At 50.0% G+C, this 22,325-nt stretch overlaps 1 protein-coding gene across 3 annotated transcripts in view; it reads left to right on the forward strand.

Annotated features, from left to right (window-relative positions):
• ANXA11 (annexin A11) overlaps positions 1 to 13,112 on the forward strand; it is a 40,834-nt gene extending 27,722 nt beyond the window's left edge. For all 3 annotated transcript variants that reach the window (XM_034662777.1, XM_019802972.2, XM_002922411.4), the window contains exons 5-15: positions 1,270 to 1,357; positions 1,605 to 1,699; positions 2,498 to 2,611; positions 4,524 to 4,614; positions 5,018 to 5,097; positions 5,221 to 5,277; positions 7,485 to 7,578; positions 9,264 to 9,359; positions 10,265 to 10,323; positions 10,520 to 10,642; positions 12,291 to 13,112. In XM_034662777.1, coding sequence (XP_034518668.1) covers positions 1,270 to 1,357; positions 1,605 to 1,699; positions 2,498 to 2,611; positions 4,524 to 4,614; positions 5,018 to 5,097; positions 5,221 to 5,277; positions 7,485 to 7,578; positions 9,264 to 9,359; positions 10,265 to 10,323; positions 10,520 to 10,642; positions 12,291 to 12,350 — 957 coding nt within the window. In that variant the 3' untranslated portion in view covers positions 12,351 to 13,112. The remainder of the gene's footprint in view (positions 1 to 1,269; positions 1,358 to 1,604; positions 1,700 to 2,497; positions 2,612 to 4,523; positions 4,615 to 5,017; positions 5,098 to 5,220; positions 5,278 to 7,484; positions 7,579 to 9,263; positions 9,360 to 10,264; positions 10,324 to 10,519; positions 10,643 to 12,290) is intronic.
• The last annotated feature ends 9,213 nt before the right edge of the window (positions 13,113 to 22,325 follow it).

A 22,325-nucleotide genomic window follows, 5' to 3' on the forward strand; every position in this document is an offset into this window, starting at 1 on the left:
TGTCCAGGCTTGGGTGCCAAAAGCCTGAGCCTCGTGGCCCAGTGTCCTCTGCCAGCAAGGCCAGGGAGGATGCAGCAGATGGAGAAGGGCTCTGTCCTCCATCTGTAACTTCTTGTTTTAAAAAGAGTGTTGCTTTCTCTCACACACCCCACTCCTGGTTTGTATTCTTAAAGACCTTAGGGAGCTACCCTGTTTCTCGCAGTCTGGTTAGATGTTCCACGCACGAGTTGGATCCGAACGTCCCAGGGTACTCCTCATTCCTCCTGTGTCATTTACTGCCAGGGCCCTGTGCTTTGTAGGAACTGCCTGGGCCCCCGGCCTCAAGCCTTGTGCCCAATGGGGCTTAGTCTTCAGTCCCCCGAGGTGCCTCTCAGACTGGTCTTAGAGGGTTCTTAAAACCTCCTTTGGCTAGGGGAGATTGTTGGCAGTTCCTCTGGGGAACTGCTCTTGGCTCATTTTGGAGAGCATTTCGTGTTTGCCGTGCCTAGAATTCATTGCCATGGTTACGGAGCCAAACCAGCCAAGCACAGGGCTAGTGGTATGTGCTCGACTACTATTATTAGACGGAGGGTCCCTCTCCTCCCTGCCCCCACACTCCTCTCCCCTGTCCTGCTCTCCATCTTACCTCTACCTTCCCTGTCATCCCTTCTCTGAGCTTCTCTCCCTGACTCTGTAGTGCACTAGCCCGAGAAGGAACCCACCAGAAGACCACTTAGGCAGGAAAACGTGTGTGCTGGGGAGTGCAGCAGTCAGTGTCAGGAAGGAGTCTGCCAGGCAACTAGAGAGCCTAGAGAACAGTGCCAGGAAGAGCAGAGTCCAGGAGGTGGTGAGGTGGTGTGGACCAAGGTAAAGACCGGACACCAGCATTTCTGGAGGGAACACCTTTTTCCATTTGCACAGAGGTGCTCTGTGGACTACCCAGACCCTGTTAGGAGGGCCCTAATACGTGCTCCCATGTGCTGTGGCAGTGAGGTGCCCAGCCCCACCCTGCCATCAGGAACCCAGGCCCGATGCTGGAGGACCTGGGCATAGGGCAGATTTTCAGCGGCAGGACTCGGCTAGAGACGGGCTCTAGCCACAGGAGCCAGGCAAAGCGGCAGCGCCAGACGTGAGGACATCTAATGGTCGCAGTAGGCTCGCTCAGTTACTGATTGCAGGCTCCTTCAGGTACCCTGACTTGTAGTCAGAAGGTCACTTTCAGAGTCTGGGGTGGGGAAGTCTTGCATCTGGGAGATACAACATCTAATGTGAGTCCGTTTGTCCAAGCAGTTTGGAAACCGAGGCACCATCACAGACGCTCCTGGCTTTGACCCCTTGCGAGACGCCGAGGTCCTGCGGAAAGCTATGAAAGGCTTTGGTGAGGGACCCCCGGTGGCTCGGATCCTAACTGCCCCCCTGACCGGCCAGGCAGTTACCTGGCGGCTCCGTGCAGGGTTGCTGGGAGGAGGGAACCTGGTCCCGGCGGTGGTGGTGGAAGAGGAGGTAGATGTAGGGGTGCAGCTGGGATGCCCAGGAGTACGGGAGGGCCCAGGCCAGGGAAGCTTCCAGCTGCAGAGCTTCCCCGAGACCCCAGCCCTGCCCACATCCACTGCTTTCTTCCCCAGGGACCGACGAGCAGGCCATCATTGACTGCCTGGGGAGTCGCTCCAACAAGCAGCGACAGCAGATCCTCCTGTCCTTCAAAACCGCTTATGGGAAGGTGAGTGGGGGAGGGGATGGGGGGAAGGGAAGCCTGGTTCCCGCTGAACCGAGGCCTGTCCTCTAGCACAGCCCCACTTACCCCTGCTTTTCTTTGGTGCCAGGAGAGCCTAGATCTTCTGGGTGGGCAGTAAGACCTTTTAGGTGTTTCCTGCTACCCACCCAGCAGTGGCCTCTCAGCTGATGGCATCTTCTAGAACAGAAGGGTGCTCCGAAGGGAAAATCCAAAAGTCCACAGGGTACCGAGGTTTGATGAGAGGTGCCCGGAGATCTGGGTTCTAGCCCTGGATCTGCCATGCCTCACGGAGACCATGGATAGTATTTCCCTTCGGTTCCCACCAGGCCGGTTTTTCCTCTTGGGCACCCAGGCTGCTAATCCCTGCCGTCTTCATGACCACCCTAGGAGGTGGGGCTGGGAGAGGAGCTTTGAAGGAAAAGGCTTGCAGTTCTGCACACATGCGTGGGGATGTGTTTTGAACTCCTGGGCTTTTGAACCTTAGGTCAACACTGGGTGAATTGAATAGACTGGTGTTCTAGGCCAGTGCTTCTCCAGCCTGAACGTGCCATGGGTCCCCTGGGAAGCTGACTGAATTGCAGCCTCCAGCTCTGTGGGTCTAGGCTGGCTAAGATTCAGCTTTTCTGCCAGGCCCTGACCAACCCCTGCGGGTCTAGGCTGGCTAAGATTCACCTTTTCTGCCAGGCCCTGCTGCTGGTCCTCAGGCCTGCAATATTGTCCCTGTTAGTCACCTCCTGTGGATTCTCAAAATAGGTTTGTTTGTCTCTTTGAATATTTGATCAGGATTTGATCAAAGATCTGAAATCTGAACTGTCAGGAAACTTTGAGAAGACAATCTTGGCTCTCATGAAGACCCCGGTCCTCTTCGATGTCTATGAGATAAAGGAAGCCATCAAGGTGTGTACGTGTTTGTGTCTGTGTTCATTTGCTCACGTGCACACACGGGCCAGGGAACATTCTGGACTGCACAGTGGGGCTTAACCCGTTCATCAGCTGCTGTTATCAGTGTGGTTCCTGGACGCTCTCGGGTTGGTGCTGTAGAAAGGGTGACTTCGGTGACTTCCCCAAGAGGCAAAACAGGTGTCCTTTGTCATCAGGGAGCATCTGAGGCTGTCCACGGTGGCAGCTGAGTGGTAGAGCTGATGGTGACGCGGTGCTAGGAACGGATATGAGGCCGCGGGTGGAATCATCCTCCTTCATTAGGACTCTGTGTTAGCAAACAACAGAAACACTCTTGAGGGGTTTAAGGGAAACAGGTGCAGAATCCATTATGAGGGTAAAGGTGAATGGCCTGGCTTGAGAAGGGGCAGAGACCCAGGCAGGATTCCTCTTGTCTCTGCTGCTTCCTGAGTGCCCACCTCATTCTTCTGTCTGCTGGGGGCCCGATCCATTCACCTCTCAGAGACTGGGCCAAAGAAAAGACCAGCTGTCCCTCAGTCCAAATTCCAAATAGAAGCAGACTGACTGGCCTACTTGGGGTTTACTGTCTGCCCCCGGTCCAGTCACTTGTGACCAAAGGGAGTGTTGTCTGCATTCCATACAGTCCCGTGGCTCCTAAAACCCACAGCAGGTACCCTGTGGATGGGGTGGAGGCAGCTCCCGGAGAAGGGGGAGCTCCTTGGGAATGGAGCGAGTGCTCCAGAAGGAATCTGTCATTTTTCAGCGGCTGGATAGACACAGTGACTCTTCTGCCTCTAAGAGGAGAGGCAGAGAATTCAGTAAGGAGCCTGGAGGGGGGAGAGGACCCTGCTGAGATCCTCAGACCTGCTGTCTTCTAGGGAGGGGTCAGCAGGCAGCTGGGGACAGCACCCAGGGAGCGGCCCCCAGACCTCTGCCCCATGCAGTCGCTGCCCCCAGCTGGCTTCATGAGCTGATGGTGGTTCTGGAGTCTAGGAAACGGCACAGGGCTGGGGTCACCTGTCATTGACGAGCTCTGTGTCCTTGAGCAAGTGCAACGAGCTCTTTCTTGTGGCGTGTGGTGACACTGAGCGTGGTCGCGAGCAGAAGCGCTTTGCGAGCTCTGAGGACTCGAACAGTGGTGCTCATTATGAAAATAGCTCCCCCTGTGCTGTGCTTCCCACGTGCCTGGTGCTGTTCTAAGTGCTTCACATGCATAAAATCCTCAGGACTTTGCAGGAGGCAGGTGTTAGCGGCACTCCCATTTGACGCACAAGGAACCTGAGGCACAGAGAGGTGAAGTAAGGTGCCTGAGGTCACATAGCTAATAAGCAGCAGGCCCACCTTCAAGCCCGCCTAGCAGCCAGGCAGCTGCCTGTGTCCTCTGCCTTCTCCCTGACCCCCACGTGCTCCTCTCTCGGCCTCGTCAGCGCTGCCTCTTCTAGATGTCTTCAGATAATCCACAGTCCAGTCCAGGGCTCTCCTTTGTCCACACTTCTACTCGTGCTTTATACCCGTTTGTCACTTGTGTGTTGTCTCGTTCATGAGCTGAACTTGGAATAAAACAATCTGGGCTACATCTCAACCCACCATTTACTGTGGGGCCTTGGACAAGTCACCACACCTCTCTAACGCTCAGTTTCCTGGTGGGGGAATGAGCGTGGTCCTTCGTGTGACCTCTGTTCATGTCCGCGTCACTCTCATGATCTGGGACTCTTCTGGGCCTGGGGCAGTGGAGGGGAGCTTGGTTGCCTCAGGCCCGGACAGCAGCAGCAGCTCCAGGGCGTGGGCCTGTGCCGGCAGCTGCTACTCCTGGGATTTGTGCCATGGGGCAGAGGGCACCTGCTCTCTTCCCTGGGTGCCGGTGAGGGAGCTGTGACAAGCTTGTGGTTTGTGTTCTCTGCCACCTTAGGGGGCTGGCACTGATGAAGCCTGCCTAATCGAGATCTTCGCCTCCCGCAGCAATGAGCACATCCGGGAATTAAGCAGAGCCTACAAAACAGGTTAGGCTGGCGCCCGTGCTTCAGCCCTGCACAGACTCCTATGCTTCCTGGGCCTTGGCCACACCCTCTCCAGGGCCTCTTAGACCTTCTTGGCCTTCTTATCACCTCATCTCTTGCCCCCCCCCAACACGTGGGGCCTTGATGCAAGACCCAGCCCTGCCTGCTGTTTGCACACGGGGCAGGTGACTAAGATAAGGGAGGGGTGGGGGGAAGAACCTCTTGGGTGTGGTGTGGGCCGAGCCTGACAGAGGCCAGGTCGGCCTGGAGGTCACAGCCCCTGTGTCCCTGGAGGGTCGTGTGGACCAGCTGTCTCATCACACCCAGGACTCCTGGGCCCTTCTCTTGCTGGTGTCTGCAGCTGACTGTGGCTGCAGGGTGAGACTTCCCTGTGTCTCCCTTTCAGAATTCAAAAAGACCCTGGAGGAGGCCATCCGAAGCGACACATCGGGACACTTCCAGCGGCTCCTTATCTCTCTGTCTCAGGTACCTTTCCCACCCACGACGGAGCTTGGAGCTCAGAGCAGAGAGAGGTGGAAAAGGCATGGGGACGGGGGAGGTACGCAGCTGCAGGGAGCGGCCTTGACCGTACCTCCTGCTTCCTTTCAGGGAAATCGGGATGAAAGCACCAATGTGGACATGACGCTGGTCCAGAGAGATGCCCAGGTGGGTGTGATGGTCAGGTGCCCCAGCTGGGCTCCCGGAGTCAGGGCACGCCCCCCACTTTCTTGCTTCACGAGGGAGGGGCTCTGGGGTAGAAAGAGCAACTGATATGGAGCGGGTTCCAGATGCTGTGAGTCTTGGGTGGGCTCTGCTGCTTATCACCCCTGAGACCTTGAGTGTCCCCCCGCCTCTGTAGGCTTCTGATCCCCCCCTCAGCGTGGACCTGGGAGATAATCAAGTGTGACGAGAGCTGGTAGGTTGTGATGGGTGTGGGATTTCATGTGACCTGGTCCTCTTCCTGTGTTCGGTTGCATATGTCATTGTGTTTGCATACGGGCAGATATTACACTTGCCTGTTTCACTTTTGAAGGTCAGAGCCTAGAAACCAGCTGTCACATTAGTTGTGCGGCCTTAGAATTGTGCCCAGGTCCCCAGATGGGCATGATTGTAGACAAAAGGCAGTGGTCTTTCCCATTCCCTCTCTCTGTTGGGTCATCGCCTCTCTGGAGGAGCTTGGGTTTCCCACTGATGAACTCGGACCACAGCAGTTCTGGCTGGAGAGAGCCATAGCTTCCTGGTGGGATGGAGCTGGCTAGGCCTCTCTCCCTCTTTGTCGCCCCTGCCACCCCCAGCCTGGCATTTACCGGGAGCTGCCAGCGGTCCCTTTATCTCTGCCGTCTGTCAGGCTGAAGAGGACCTCTGTGGAGGGCCCTTTTTTAGGGCTGGAAGACAGCTGCTCTTTTGGTCTGGTCCATTTCCTTTCCACATGGGGACACTGAGGCACAGGGAGGTTGAGCCTTGTCTCGGCCGTACCCCAGATTCCCTCCTTTAGAGTCTGCCTTAACATCTCCCCTGGCTTGAGACATGCGCTCCCATTTCTGGACTCAGGGCTGGGCATCCCCAGGCTCCCAGCCCTGGCCCTTGCCCCAGTGGGAATTTTCCTGTTCCTGCTTTCCTGTCTGCTAGACGGGCCTGCATTCCCTGGCCGAGGCAGAAACTGCCTTACTTTCAAGGTTTTGTGCCCACTTCTCTGTCTTCTTAGTTGTGGACCTGTTCCTGCCTTACCTTGACCTGTAGGATCTCTGAGCCCCTGGTGGCTGCCCTCGTTCCCTGGCCATCAGTTCCTTGAGATCCAGGAACCACTACCTGAGGCCTAGAGAGGCTTCCATGCCATCTGGTGCAGGGGGTTGCAGATTGGCAAATATTTGGGGTGCAAACTTGCAAAAATTTAACAAGCAAGTGCAGATTCTGCCTGTTTGCAAATATTCTTATGGTATACACAGGGAAAGTGCCAGCCGCATGCAGTCCTGCATCCATAATTGTAATCTAGTCATTGTTCTAGTATTGTCTTAATATTTATTGTTCCCCCTTATAGATAGGGAAACTGCTTATAAAGATAGGGAAATTTTATACAGAAATCTGAATTTCTGGGGGTGCCTGAGTAGCTTAGTCAGTTAAGCATCTGCCTTCAGCTTAGGCCACGATCCCAGAGTCCAGGGATCGAGCCCCGCATCAGGCTCCCTGCTCAGTGGGGAACCTGCTTCTCCCTCTCCCCCTCCCCCTCCTTGTGCTCTCTCTGTCAGATAAATAATTAAATCTTAATAAACAAATCCGGATTTCTGGTAACCGTGGGCCCACGCCCCTCTGTTAAAGGGCCCAGCAGTGTGCTGACAGCGGTCACCCCTCCGCATGCCCAGCCTCCGTCCCCACCACTCTCTGGCCTTACAGCTGGCTTGTTTCCCTCATTTAAGTTCCCCGGCTAACCGCTTTGGGCTTTCAAATTTGTGACCCCGAATCTAATATGACCTTCGCATTTCAGAGGTGAGGAAGTGCAGCCCCAGGAGGCCCTGGAGCCCCCCCAGCAAGTTGGCAGCAGAGCTAGGACTAGCCCAGCCCTCGTTCTGCCGTCCCCCTCCTTGTGCTGCTGCTCCCTCACTGGGATTAAAGCTGTCCCTTGCCTGTCCTGGCCTCAGAAGGCCCTGGTGCTCCTGGTCCTGAGTGCCCTCGCCCCCCCACCAGCCTGTCTCAGAATCCTGTGCTGCCCGGCGAGACGATGCGTGGATGGTGTCTAGTCCTGCACGCTGCATGGAGCACAGCCAGGGCCCTGCTCCTGTTTCCTTCCTGGGTGGACCCGCACGGCTGTCCTCCGTCACCTGGGCCCGTCTCTGGGGTGAGGCCCACATTGCATGCCCGTCTTCCCCTCTGTCCAGGAGCTGTATGCAGCCGGGGAGAACCGCCTGGGAACAGATGAGTCCAAGTTCAACGCCATTCTGTGCTCCCGGAGCCGGGCCCACCTGGTGGCAGGTAAGGCGGTCTCAGGCCTCCCTAGGGCCAGGTAGATGAGGGCAGACAAGATATAAAGGGGAGACAGCTAGCAGGAACACTTGGCAGTCCACTGTGCCTGGGGCTTACTCTTCCTAAAAAGAGCCCCCTGGTGGTGGTAGAAAAGATTTTATCAGCGGGTTTCCGGAATTTCTGCGTTCATCTGGTTCTGGAGGAAAGCAAAGGAAGAGGTGAGAGAAGTGGCAGCCTCCTGCTGGCTGCTGTCTATACCGTGGAAGGTGGAAATTAGAGTTGAGAATTTAGAGTTGAGAGAGCCTTCAAGAGCTCCTGATCTGATGCTCTGCGTGGCGTACAAAAATCAGCATAGCAGTTGATCGCTGTGCTGTACGAACATACATTGTTTACTCATTCATTCAGAGTCTATAAACCAGGCTCCTGCCCCGTGCCAGGTCCCAGAGTGGGTGTGGGGAAGCCGCAGGGCACAGCATTTTGGAACCGCTGCTGTCCTGAGGCTCACGTTCTTGTTCTGGGAGACAGGTCAAACAAAAATTAAGTGAAATCCATGCCAGATGGTAAATACTTTAGTGACAGACAATAAAGTTGGAAACAGGGATAGGGAGTGGTGTGGGGGTCAGGGATGGTGCTTGGGGTGGTCCTTGCTGAGGTCATGACATTCGAGTTAAAAACAGGACAGGGCTGCAAGTGCAAAGGCCCTGGGGGGGGGCATCAGGACTGAGAATGATAGCCACACTTAGCAACACGGTGGGGGGCCCGAGTGAACACCCAGGCCCCTGTTCTGTGCACACACTAAGGCCAGAGCTAGAGTTAGCACACGGGTCTCCACTGGGCCACCTGCCTCTCTAGGAGCCTGGAGTGCCACTGCCATGGCTGCTCAGCTTGTCCTCAGGGAGGCTGTGGGGGCCAGACGGGCATTAGCTCATAGTCCAACTGATAGACAAGACAGACACATGGAATGATGGAGAAGGAATGTGGGCATGGACTGAAAGTGAAGGGATTTGAGAAGAGAGTGAAAACTCTGTTGGTGTGTGTGGAGGGGTGCTGGTGGGGTAGTAAGGTATGACCTGGGTGAGCCATGAGCTGATGGGAGTGGGGTGCACGTGCGTCTTGGGGTGAAGAGCCTGCCTGACTTGAAGCTGGGTGGGCCCGGTCAGTGGGGCCGCCTGGGGTACGATAAGCCGAGGGCAGAGGTGGGCTCTGACAAGGCCGGGAGTGTCCCATGATCATTTGTTCAGGCGGCCACAACAAAATACCATAGACCGAGTGACTTACGTGACAGATACTCATTTTCTCACCATCCTGGGGGCTGGAAGTCCCAGACCAAGGTGTCAGCAGGTGGGTTTCTTTTGAGGCGTCTCCTTAGCTTGCAGATGGCCGGCTTCTTGCCGTGTTCTAAAACATTCTCTCCGTGTGCATCCCTAGCATTTCCCTGTGTGTCCAGATCACTTCTTATAAGGCCACTGGTCAGATTGGATCAGGGGCCATTCTAAGGGCCTCGTTTTAATTTAATCACCTCTTTAAAGGCTGTACATCCNAAATAAATAAATAAAATCTTAAAAAAAAATAAATAAAGGCTGTACATCCAAATATAGTTACATTCTGAGGTGTACTGGGGGTGAGGACGTCACCGTAGGACTTTGTGGGGACAAAATTCAGTCCGTAACTTGTCCCTTCTCTCTTTCCACCAGTTTTCAACGAGTACCAGCGGATGACAGGCCGAGACATCGAGAAGAGCATCTGCCGGGAGATGTCCGGGGACCTGGAGCAGGGCATGCTGGCCGTGGGTAGGCGTCCCAGGCTGGCCTTGCCGCCTGCCCACCCGGGGCTGGCGTGCATTGCCCGTTTGCAGGGTGCTCACCCTTCTCTGGCTGCGGAACTCATGATCCAGGATTGCTAAATCCTGTGCCGAAATGGTGGGAAAGCAGCATGCGTCCCGGCTCGCGGCGTAGCTGTACCTCCAACTGCCCGGGGTGGGGGGGTGCTGTGTATATTTCAGGCGCCGCTCTGGGGAAGGAGCTACGGCGTGGGCACCAGTGGGACAACGGCCAGCTGCCCTCCCGGAGGAAGATGACTCACATCCTGCCAAGTTTCCTCTAAAAATACATCCCTGCAGGCAGTTGTCAGATGTTTGTGATGGAAACACGTGGAAAGCTTTTTACTTGCAACAGCAGAGCAGGCCCTGGCTCGGGAAAGCTGGCTTCGCTCCCGGAACCGTGGAGTGCCTCTTGCGGGGCCCGCGCCCTCTGAAGCAGGGCCCGACCCGCTCCGCGGCCGCCCGCCTGCCCAGGCCTCGCAGCTTCTCCGTACCCTGTGGGGAGGTCACAGTCTGGCCATCTTTTGCTGTGCTTTTCTTGGAGCTTTCTGGCCAGGGCAGATGGCGAGTCCTCCCCATTTCCCTGTGTGTCCCCCAGGACACAGGGATCGTGGCCTGAGACGTTCGTGCCACTCGGTCGTCCTTCCTCCGTGGAGGTCACAGCCCCTAGGTTGCTCCGCATGCCAGAGCAGCACTGTTGCCCGGAAGGAGGTCGAGGTTGGGGTGTGCGTGTTTCTCTTCCAAAGAGCCGGAGCCAGGAGGAGAGCAAGGTGGATGTGTCCCATGCGGCCTAGCACAAGGGCACTCGTTCTCTCCACAGCCCCTTGGGCCGAGAGTTTTCTGCAAACGGAGTTACGCTCTGTTTCTCTCTTCTAGTGAAATGTCTCAAGAATACTCCAGCCTTCTTTGCTGAAAGGCTCAACAAGGCCATGAGGGTACGTGCCTCCCACGTGCAGGGGTCTGGGCAGGGAATGGGCGGGGGTTGTCTCAGCCCCTCCTGTGACCGGGACCTTGCTCAGGGCAGAAGGCACGAGGAGAGCCACCCCTCAGCCAAGAGGACAGAGGGCCCACGGGGGGAGGGTGGGACAGTAAGGAGGCCCGTTGCTCATGCCCTTGGTGGACTCTCTTCAGGGAGCGGGAACGAAGGACCGGACCCTCATTCGCATCATGGTGTCTCGCAGTGAGATCGACCTCCTGGACATCAGAATGGAGTACAAGCGGCTGTACGGCAAGTCGCTGTACCACGACATCTCGGTACGGCCCTCTGGGGGACGGGCGGCCTGGCTCCTGCAGACCTCCCTGGCCACTCCCCTTGTCCCCTGTACCTCCCTGCTCGGAACTGTGGCCACCTTGGCCTCCGCCGTGTGAGGGCGTCTTGCCTGTGGGCTTCGTACTTGCTCTCTTCGACTTCTCTTGGTTTGTCCAGTTGCCCCCCAGACTCTTAGAAGCTCCTGAGGGCAGGCTGGATCTTGCCCCTGCTGGTGCCCCCGCCCTATCTCCCCAGCACCCACCATCCCTGCTGCTCAGTAGATGGAAGGGAGGGGGAGTCCCAGCACCAGCACTGGAGAAGAGGCAGGGCCTCCCCACCTTGGCACTCGGGCACCCTGTGAGTCTGTGACCCATCGGTGAGGACTCCCATCCTGAGGTGACGAGTCCTTCTGTCACCCAGCTGCACGGCAGAGGCAGCCCTGGAAGCACTTGAGCGCCAGGGCCCTGGGGTCATGCGGCCTGGAGTCCAGTCTGGCTCTTGTCACTTGCTGACTGTGTGACCATGAGCAGCTTCCTTACCCTCCCTGAGCCCCAGTGCCATTATCCCCAAGAGAGGGATAACAGTAGTCCCCCCGCCCCCAGGACTTCAGGGAGTCTGAACGAGGCGGTCCTTGTCAGGCACACAGTGTGACACGTGTGTCTCAGAAGTGTTAGCTACACTTTTGTCGCCGTGCACTGGGGCCAGTCTGACAGAATGAATGCCTTCTGACCATTAAGTTCTGAACTTGCATGAGAGCCTTGAAACCAGAGTCACCACAACCAGCTTCTGATTTCAGACCCCCTCAGACTTGATGTTGGGCCTGTCACCGAGAACAGCTCATCTCCACTTTCTGGCTGTAAAACTGCTGCTGTTGATAGCAGAGGATTCATAGTTATTCACATAGTGGCTCCTGTGTGCCCGTGGGCTACTGGAAGAGGCCATAGGCCTCACCCCCGAGGAAGGACGTGGTGGAAGGACATGGTCAGACATTAGCTAAGCGTGGGGCGCCTGGCTGGCTCAGTCGGTGGAATGTGTGACTCTTGATCTTGGGGTCGTGAGTTCAAGCCCCACGTTGGGCATAGAGCTTACTTAAAAAATAAGTAAATAAAGAATAAATAAAATTAACATTTAAAATAAGTAATTTTTTTTTAAAGAAGTTAGCTAAGTGTGTTCTGCACTTCTAATGGGAGTGCGACAGAGTCGGGGGGGAGAGGCCTGTGTGAGCGGGGACACCCAGGTGGTAGCAGTGCCCTGCGCTCCACGCTTCGGCTGCAGGAGATCGCACTCCAGAGTGCGTGTGGGACCGAGTCACGTGAGCCTCGTCCAGCACAACGAAGATGCACCGAGAAAAGGCCGTCATGAGTTAACCCTGAGTTAGGGGTTTGGGGGAGCTGTTCATTTTTCAAATTCTGACTTTGATCATTGGGGTGAATGGCCGTCTTTTTTGCAGCAGGGGGTTGGGGAGGCCGAAACACATGCTCCGAGCTAGGTTTGGGCCACCTTGAGCCTCTCCCACACTGGGACCAGGGGTGGGGACTCTCCCCGCGGGGGCCAACCTTCCTGCAGCAGCTCTTGGGGCAGAAGAAAATCAGGAGATAGGCCAAAACTGGCCGCAGCTCCCTTAACTGATGTTTTCCTTGTTTCTGCGACCAGGGAGACACTTCGGGGGATTACCGGAAGATTCTGCTGAAGATCTGTGGTGGCAACGACTGAGCTGTGACTGGTGGCTCACCCTTCTGTCCTCCTGCCAGCAACAGCGATGCCAGGAAAAGGTCAAAAGAATGTCCATCTGTTTCTAACAAGTCCACAAAAGAGTCCCCCGGGTGTCCTGGTGCAGCCCGTCCGTCAGTAGAGCCTTGGCCCGTCCCCCACCTCCGCCCTCCTCTCCTGCTCCGTATAACGTGCTCGTGCTGTAGGACCTGGGTCCCTCTCTCAGGGCGCCTTTTCCTCCCCAGCCCTCACGGCCGCTTGCTGCCAAAGTAGACGTTTTATTTCTTGACTCACAATCAGTCTCTTTTGCTTGTGGCTGAGACTCTTGGCTTCCTATTAGTCATGTAATTTTATATTTTTATTTGGAGACATCTTTTTTTTTTTTTTTCAATAGTCCTTGCCAGACAGATGCATACAAGTCTTTGCTGCGTACACATTTCGGGTGAGAGGTTGGCAGGGGAGCGCCATGTCCTCAGTAAGGAGTAAAAGGGAAGACCTTTAACAATAATCTTTGCATCTGGTGAGAATGTGTCATCAGCTCTGTTATTGCCAAACTCACTCCTTAGAGTTTTCTTAGAAAAGAAAGAAGAAGAGAAAGGCCAGAAAGTCATCTGTTCCTTCTTCATGCAAAACCATGAGAACAAAGCCAGCTCCCTGCCTGTGACAGGGTTTCTTGTAATTTGGAATGTGCCTTAAACCTGAATGTTAATAGCCAAAAACTTTCTAAATTAAAGTCAGCCAGCTCTGGAACATTTTGGAAATGTTTCCCTGGTGCCAGCTTGTTTTCTTCTGCCTCATGATTCTGCCTGTAGCTCAGGGTTCTGGCCTTTAATAGCCAGTGAAAATTTATATGACTTTAAGTAGAAACTTATGCCCAGAAGACTGTGAGCATAGGGAATTTACGGAGGCCCGGGTTGTAAGGAATGAGAAGGGAGGTTCCTGAAATCTGTGCTCGGGGCCCAGATGATGAAGAGGTGTGTGGATTTTCAGATGCGGGTGTGGTGCAGTCCACCGAGGACAAGGTAGGAAGAGTGTGGTCCTTCATCCGGGTCCTGGAGAAGAGGCACGGGCAGGAGGGCATGGGCATGACTCCTGGGGTAGGCCTCATGGCTGGACGCCAGAGGAGGAGGGTGGGAACAACCCAGAGAGGCACAAGACTGGCGCCTCCCCTCAGGCCCCCTCAGGGACCCTTCGGTCTGAGAGGGTGCTCCTGGCTGTGGTCCTGGTGGGCTGTTGGCCCCTTGCTGGTGGTGGTAGGAGAGGGTGAGTCCAGAAGGAGCAGAGTTTCCAGACATCATTGTTCTGTCCAGAAGCCTGGAGCTTGCCTTGCTGGCCAGGGTTCTCCACTCACTCCCTTTCTGACCTCCTCTCTTGGGAGTTTAGAAAGGAGAGCATTCAGGACTGAGGTAGGAGATCAAGCCAGCTGGGCCCTGGCAGAGGCCCCAGGGAATGGCTTGTCACCAGAGTAGATGTCTGCCTGGAACACCACCCTCACTGTCCCCTGGACATAGTGAGAGAAAAGGATGGCCCAGGGGCGTGGGGCAGCCATGAGCTATACCCTAGCCTGCCCCACTAGATCCACCTGCCTGAGCCAGAGAGGTTGATGTGGGCACTGGAATCAATGGTAGGCCCTGCTCTTCGTGTCAGATCCCCTTGTCTCCATGCCTGCAGCTTCAAAACAAGACCCAGCATGCTTGGCTGAGGTGCTCCTCCCCTAGGGCAGGCCCCTTGCTCTTGGGTGCCAGGTGGGCCCTGCCTGGTGGGATGGACTGATGGGCATGACACGACTTGCTGCAAACGCAGGTGGACCCCGGCGGCGTCCTAAGCTGTGCCGGGGCCTACGTTCAGCCCCCTCTAAGGAGACTGTAGATGTTCTGTGGCATTCCTTTGCCTCGTTGTCTCACCAGACGTTGCAGCCTGGTGTCCAGCAGGCAGTTTCTGACTGCACATGCATTTATTTTGCTCCCCAAAGAGTCTTTTCAGACATTTGAGTTTATTGCCAACATTGCGGTATTGAGAGATTTTATATTTTTTAAAAATCTGGAATTCTGGCTTCTCTTGAAAAATCAAATTCTGGCAACCCTGCAGACCCAGGGCCGCTGGAGCCAGGTTGCAGCTGCCCCCTTTAAGCCTATGCTGTCTTTTGCCACAGGCCCCGCCATTCCCTGTTGCATGTTACCTGTTTGGCCCCTGTAGGCCTTTGAGCCTGTGACCACTGGTCCACACACTTGGGGACCATCTGTGTTCATTCTGGTCCAGGTCCTGGTTTCTCTCTACCTTCCTGTCCCCCAAGCTGCCCTCTTGGTCATGCCCATGGGATCCAACCCATAATAAGTATGGGCTGGAGGACAGCATGAACTCTTCACTGAGTTCTCTCCAGAGGTAAAGGCATTTACTGCCTTCCAAGGTCAATGGGAGGTTATTAACTCTGTTGATTATGCTCAGGACAAAAAAAAGATGGGGAAGGAGACCTTCAACCTTACGGGTCATCCTTCTGGGAGAGAACTACACTCGGTCTTTTTNGTTTTTTTTTTTTTTTTTTTTTTTTTTTTTTTTTTTTGCCTCCTGGGGGTGTTAGCAAGACCAGTTCTTGCTGCACATCTAATATCACTTTCAGAAGAGCTACTAGAGGATGAGATACCAGGTGAATTCAGCCCTGAGTGAATTCTCAGCAGCTGTGGGGCATTGGAAGGAACACTGTGTTAGGGGCAGAACCAGGACTGGGGTGAGACACATGAGTCCCTGGTCTTGGGTACAAAATTAAAGAAACCATCCTTGCTGTATGTTGGGCTGCATAAGGGTGCTGACTTTGTGGATGGGGAAATGGTCCTGCAGTGGTGGTGCTCAAACCCTAGTGTGCAGCGGGGCCGTCTGAGGAGCTTCTTAACATGCAGGTCCCTGGGCCCCAACCGCACAGAGCTGAGCAGGCCTGGGGGCCAGGAAACTGCTTCTGTATCCTGCTTGCCTTGTCATTCTGATGCTGATCTCAATGCTCCTTGGCTGTGACGGAACTGAGATAGAGGTGTTCGTTCACACACGGCAGCCGGTGGAGTGGAGGCAGGCTGAGTTTGGAATTCAGTCAGGTGATGGAAGATGGGACAAGTGTGCTCCCAACTTTGGAAAGAGGGATTGGAAAGATGAACCTCTGCAAATGCCCATGGTCAGAATGACAGCTGGGTGACCGTGCCGTGTCCCCCCTCTTGCTTTGGCAAGGAGTTACTGCTCTAGCTTAGGACTTAGCCCCTTATTTCTGCTGCCAGTTCCTTCTGCCCTGGCTGGTGGAAGTGAAGTCAGACCTGGAAACAGAAACCAAGCTAAATCATCACAGATATCTTCAACAGGTAGATAACAACTTAAGTTTTCACCCCATCAAACCTGAAAGCTCTCTCTGGCTGTGTTCCTTTAAGAGACAGTGACATCATTACTCAGTCCTCTACCTGGCCCCTTACAGGGACCCTCTCAAGTAAAAGATGCAGTCGATGAAACCCTCAGCTCTACAAAGGTCTCCTACCCTCAGCCCTCATTTCTTGGAAAGCCCTCCTTGGCCCAACACTGATGCCCACTCTGAACCTGGTTCCTTCCAACAGTAAGAGTTGACATTGCCCTGGAGCAGAAAGAGCACCCGTCTGGGAGTCAAGCATCCTGTCCTGATATCAGGTTGGCCACTGATTTGCTCTGTGACCCTGAAACAGTCCCCTCTTTAGGCCTTTGTTGTCCCTTTGTAAAATGAAAGAGTAAATCAGAGCTTCTCAAACTTCAATGTAGTCAGCCAAAAGTGGTGGAGTAGGGACCTCCAAAAGTGTGCCTCCTGCACAAAAGCAACACATAAGATGGCGAGCGCTGTCAGAATCAACTATCCAGACTGAAAACGGATGGAAAGTCTGCAGCAACCGGACAAATGCTTGAGAAAAAAAAGGTCTCAGTGAGAGGGTTTTGTTGAATTTTCATGTACCCCAGACCCGTCCCCCACAGCCCCCTGGCTCAGCAGCAGCCTTATAAACAACATCCCACAGTCCCTGTATGGGTTCTTAGCACTGGAGGGAATAAAATGGATCTTGTTCTCAAGAACTTCGGATATTTTGATCTGTCTGGTTGCTCCTTGAAAAACTGGCTCAAGTGACTTGCTTTCATTTCACCTAATTTGGAACTCTCCCAGGGTGGAGGTGGCAGCCCTGGGGGACATTGGAAGGCAAACGTATTAGGAAGGGATAACAGTTGGGGCAAACAGGAGACAAATTGGAAAGTTTGGGGAAGAGAGGCTGGCGATAAGATGCTTTGGGGAATAATGGTTTTGGAGAGGTCCTACAAATTCTGGAAATCTAGAAGGCCACACACATGCCCAGGGCTGGGTGCATGCTTAGAAAAGGTCTGAGAAGGCTCTAAGTGCTCACCTCTGGCGGACTTTCTGGCCCTGCACAAGCGGGAAGTGAAGGCTAAGGTAGAGTCATAGACTGCTTGGCTCCAGCACACACAGGACACAGCTGCAAAGACCGGGAGATTTTGGGGTGGAGGGTGGGGAGTTGGCTCCAGGAGTTTAAGGAAATTTGTTGAATCACTAGTGACCACAAAGCTAACTGAATTCAGAGACTTCAATGGCCACACCTGACAAAGAATACAAACTTTAAAAAACTAATTCCAAAAATAATTAAAAAAAAAAAAAAACTTAGTTCAGAAAACTCACTAAACTACAACTGATACAGCAAGCAGCAACAATAAATGCTGGGGAAGGGGAAACTCTGGTTTCCAGAGTTGTCACATTATAATGTTCCAAATACCCAGTTTTCAACAAAAATTACAAGGCATGCAAAACAAGAAAGTATGACTCATACACAGGAACACAAGAAATCTGTGAATAGAAACAGGAAAACCCAAATATTGGACTTACCAAACAAAGACTTTAAATCAACTGTCTTTAAAATGCAAATTTCTATTTGGTTCCTTTTTGTAATCTCATAATAGAAGTAAAATCTATATTAGAACAGAATAGATAAAATTTCTGTTCTTATAAAAAGGAACCAAATAGAAATTCCAGAGTTGAAAAGTACAATAAAAATGAAAAATTCACTAAAGGGGTTTAAGAGGAAATTGGAGAAAGCAGAAAGCATCAACAAACTTCAAGATAGACCAATTGAGATTTCCCAATCTGAAAAGCAAAAGGAAAAGAGAATGAAGATAAATTAACAGACCCTAAGAGACCTTTGAGATACCATCAAGTGTACCAAGATGCATGTAATGGGAGTCAGAGAAGAGAGAAAGCAGAAACAATCTGAAGGAACAATGGCTGAAAACTTACCAATTGGATGGAAGAAATTAATCTACACATCCGTGAAGCTCAGTGAACTATAAGCAAGATAAACAAAGTGATCCACATGGAGACACATAATCAAACTGTCAAAAGACAAAGAATCCTGAAAGGAATAGACAACCAACTTGTCACATATAAGGGATCTTCAATAAGATTAACCTCTGACTTCTTGTCAGAAACCATGCAGGGGGGCGCCTGGGTGGCACAGCGGTTAAGCGTCTGCCTTCAGCTCAGGGCGTGATCCCGGTGTTATGGGATCGAGCCCCACGTCAGGCTCCTCTGCTATGAGCCTGCTTCTTCCTCTCCCACTCCCCCTGCTTGTGTTCCCTCTCTCACTGGCTGTCTCTATCTATGTCAAACAAATAAATAAAATCTTTAAAAAAAAAAAAAAAACCATGCCAGGACAGCAGTGGGTTGACATACTCAGTGTCCTGAAAGAAAAGATGTCAGCAAAGAATCCTATATCTGGCAAAATATTCTTTAAAGATGAAGGAGACATGAAGACATTTCTGGAAAAACAAAAATGGAAATGGTTTGCCACTACTAGACCTACCCTATAAGAAACACTAAAGAAAGTCCTTCACACTGAAATGAAACATACCAACCAGTAACTCAAATCTGCATGAAGAAAGAAAAGATGTTGGTAAAAGTAACTACATAGGTAAACATAAACATTAGTATTAATATATATATATATATATTTTGGTTTGTAGCTCTTTTTTTTTCTGTATGATTTAAAAATGACACCAAACAATAATTATAACTCTGTTGATGAGCACAAAATATATAAAGATGTAATTTGTGACAATAACAAAAAGGATGGTAGTAGAGCTGTGCAGGAGCAAAGTTGTCATATACTTTTGAAACTTGGTATTAATTTGTAATAGATTGTTATAAATTAAGATGTTAGGGATGCCTGAGTGGCTCAGTCAGTTAAGCACCCCGCTCCTGATTTCAGCTCAGGTCATGATCTCAAGGTTATGGGATTGAGCCCCATGTTAATACAATCCCAGGAAATAACTAAAACATAGTAAAAGAACTGAGAAGGGAATCAAAATGGTATAGTTGAAACCATCTGTCTCACACAAAATATGGCAATAATGAGGAATTAAGTTGCCAAAAAATATATAACATAGGAAACAAATAGCAAAATGGTACAAGCCTTTTACTTACTAGTAATTGCTTTAAATATAAATGGCATAAACTCTCACTCTCAAAAAGGCAGATACTGGCAGACAAACAACATTATATCCTGACAAAAGGGTAAATCCGTCAAGATACAACAATTATAAACATATATGCACCTAGCAGTAGAGTCCCAGAAAATTTGAAACAAAACTTGACAGAATTGAAGGGATAAATAGTTAATATTAGTTGGAGATGTCAACGCCTCACTTTCCTATTGGATAGAACAATTGGATGAAAGATAACAAGGAAGGAGAACACTCGAACAACACTGTAAACCAACTAGACCTAACAGACATAAATAGAACAGTCAAGCCAACAACAACAGAATACATGTTCTGAAGTGCACATGGAAAATTCCCCACATAGACCACAAAACAATCTAAATATTGAAACTATACAGATTACCTTCTACAACTACAGTGGGATGTAATTAGAAATAAAAGGAAGAAATGTGGAAATTTTACGAATATGGGGAAACTAAACAATATACTTTTAAAAAAAAGCACTCAGAGGGAAGTGTATAGCTATAAATGACTACATTAAAAAAAAAAAAAGATTTCAAATCAATAGCCTAACCTTCCACTTTAAGGAATTAGAAAAAGAAGAAAAGGTAAACCCATACCAACCAGAAGGGAGGAAATAATAAAGATTAGAACCAATAAAATAGAATAGAGAAACAACAGGATCAATGAAAGAAGTGGTTCTTTGGAAAGATCAACAAAATTGACAAACTTTTAGATTGACGACTGACTGACAGAGGAAACTCAATTTCTGAAATTGGAAATGAAAGTGGGAACATTACTGACAACCTTATAGAAAAAATTTTATTTAAATTTATCTATTATGCAATTATAAGAAAATATTTTCAACAGTTGTATGTCAACATATTAGATAACCTAGATAAAATGGGAAAATTCCTAGAAACACACAAATTCCCAAATCTGATTCAAGAAGAAATAGAAAATCTGGATAGACCTGGAACAAGAAATTAAATCAGTAATAAAAGCCTCTCAATAAAGAAGAAGCCAAGGCCAGGAGGCTTCATGGTGAATTCAGTCAAGCATTTAAAGTAACACCAATCCTGCTAAACTCTTCCCAAAACATAGAGGAGGGAACAATTCCTAACTCATTATATGAGACCAGTGTTACCCTGATACCAAAGCCAGACAAAGAACTCACAAGATATGTGCAAAAAATCCTCAATGAAATAGCAGCAAACTGAATCTAGCAGTGTATTTAAAGGATTGGCCACCATGACCAGGTGAGATTTATCAAAGGAATACAAGGATCATTCAACATACAAAAATCAATCCGTGTAATAACCCTGTTAATAGACTGAAGGGGGATAAAAACCAATTGATGCAGAAAAAGCATTTGAGAAAACCCAATGCCTTTGGATGACTAAAAAACAAAAATAAAAGAAACTAAGAAGGAATATTTATCACCCTGTATAAAGGGCATCTACGAAAAGCCACAGCTGACATACATAATGGTGAAAAGAGTAAAACTTTTCACCTAAGATCAGAAATCAGATAAAAATGTTTGCTCTTGCCATACTAGTCAACATTGTTTTGAAAGCTCTAGCCGGAACAATAAGGCAAGAAAAGGAAGAAGCATCCAAATTGAAAATTAGTAAAATTTGCTATTCACAGATGACATGATCTTATGTAGAAAATTATAAATCATATCCACACAAAAACTAGCAGAGCTAATAAATGAATTCAGCAGAGTTGCAGGATATAGGATACATGATCAAAATACAAAAATCAGTTGTGTTTCTATATAGTAGCAGTGAACAATCTGAAAATGTAATTAGGATCCTATTTATAGGGCACCTGGATGGCTCAGTCAGTTAAGTGTCTGCCTTCAGCTCACGGCATGATCTCAGGGTCCTGGGATCGAGCCCCGCATCAGGATCCCTGCTCAGTGGGGAGTCTGCTTCTCCCTCTCCCCCTGCCCTCCTCTCCCCTGCTTGTGCTGTCGTTCTCTGTCAAATAAATAATCAATCAAATCTTTTTTACAAAAAGATCCTGTTTATAATATCAAAAAGAACAAAATATTTAAGGATAAATTTCAGTTGGTGTAAGACTTGTACACTGAAAAACAAACAAAACATCCTGTGCTCATGGATTGGCAGACTCAGTATTGTTGACATGGTCTATACTCTCCAAATTGATCTACAGATTCAGCCTAATCCCTATAAAAATTCCAGGTACCTTTTTGCAGACTTGGACAAGCTGATCCTAAAAGGCATACGGAATTGTAAGGGACTGGTCCCCAAATAGACAAAAAAGTCTTGGAAAAGAACAAAGTCAGGGATCTCACACTTCTTAATTTCAAAACTTAAGCTACAGTACAAAGCTACAGTAATTCAAACAGCGTGATACTGGCATAAAGATAGACATATGGATGGGATAGAATTGAGAAACCTAAACATCTCTGCTGAATTGATTTTGGACAAGGGTGCCAGAACCATTTGAGGGGGAAGGAATATTCTCTTCAACAAATAATGCAGGGACAACTGAATATCCACAAGCATAAGAATGAAGTTGGATCCCCACCTCACACCATATACAAAAAGTAATTCAAAATAGATTAAAAAAAACTAATGGAATACTATAAATATCTTAGAAGAAAACAGGAATAAATATTCATGACCTTGGATTTGGCAATGGATTCTTAGATATGACACCAAAAACATAAGCAATAAGAAAAAAACATAAATTAGACTTCAAAATTCAAAATTAAAACTTTTCTAATTCAAGGATACTCAAGAAAGTAAAAAGACAACCTACAGAATGGGAAAAAACATTTGTAAGTCCTATATCTGATAAAAGCCTAGTATCCACAATACATATAGAACACTTACCACTCAACAACAAAAAGACTGCAAGTTTTTAAATGGACAGAGGACTGGAATAGACATTTCTCCACAAAAGACAAATGGCCAAGAAACACAAGAAAAAGGCTCATCAACGTTAGGCAAATTGAACTTAAAACCACAATGAGTTACCACTTCACACCTCATATGATGGCTATAAACAAAAAGACAGATGGTGAATATGTGGAAAAATTGAAACCCTTCTATACACATTGTTCGTGGGAGTGTAAAATGGTACAGCCACTGTGCAAAAACAGTCTGGTGGTTCTTTAGAAACTTAGACATAGAGTCACTATTTGACTCAGCAATTCCATCCCTAGTTAGGGACCCAAGAGTGAAAACATGTCTACACAGAATCTTGTACATAAATATTCATAGCATTATTCATAATAGCCAGAAAGTGCAAACAATCCAAATGTCCATCGATTGATGCATGAGTAAAGGTGGCGTATCCATACAACGGAATAGTACTCGGCTCTAAGAGGGAATGAAGTACTGATACAAGCTACAGTATGGATGAACCCTGAAAACATTGTGCTCAGTGGGAAAAAAATTTGACACAAAGGCTACATACTGAATGATACCATTTATATGAAATGTCCAG

The sequence above is a fragment of the Ailuropoda melanoleuca genome, chromosome 6 (genome assembly GCF_002007445.2).
Source record: "Ailuropoda melanoleuca isolate Jingjing chromosome 6, ASM200744v2, whole genome shotgun sequence".
Lineage (NCBI taxonomy): Eukaryota > Metazoa > Chordata > Mammalia > Carnivora > Ursidae > Ailuropoda > Ailuropoda melanoleuca.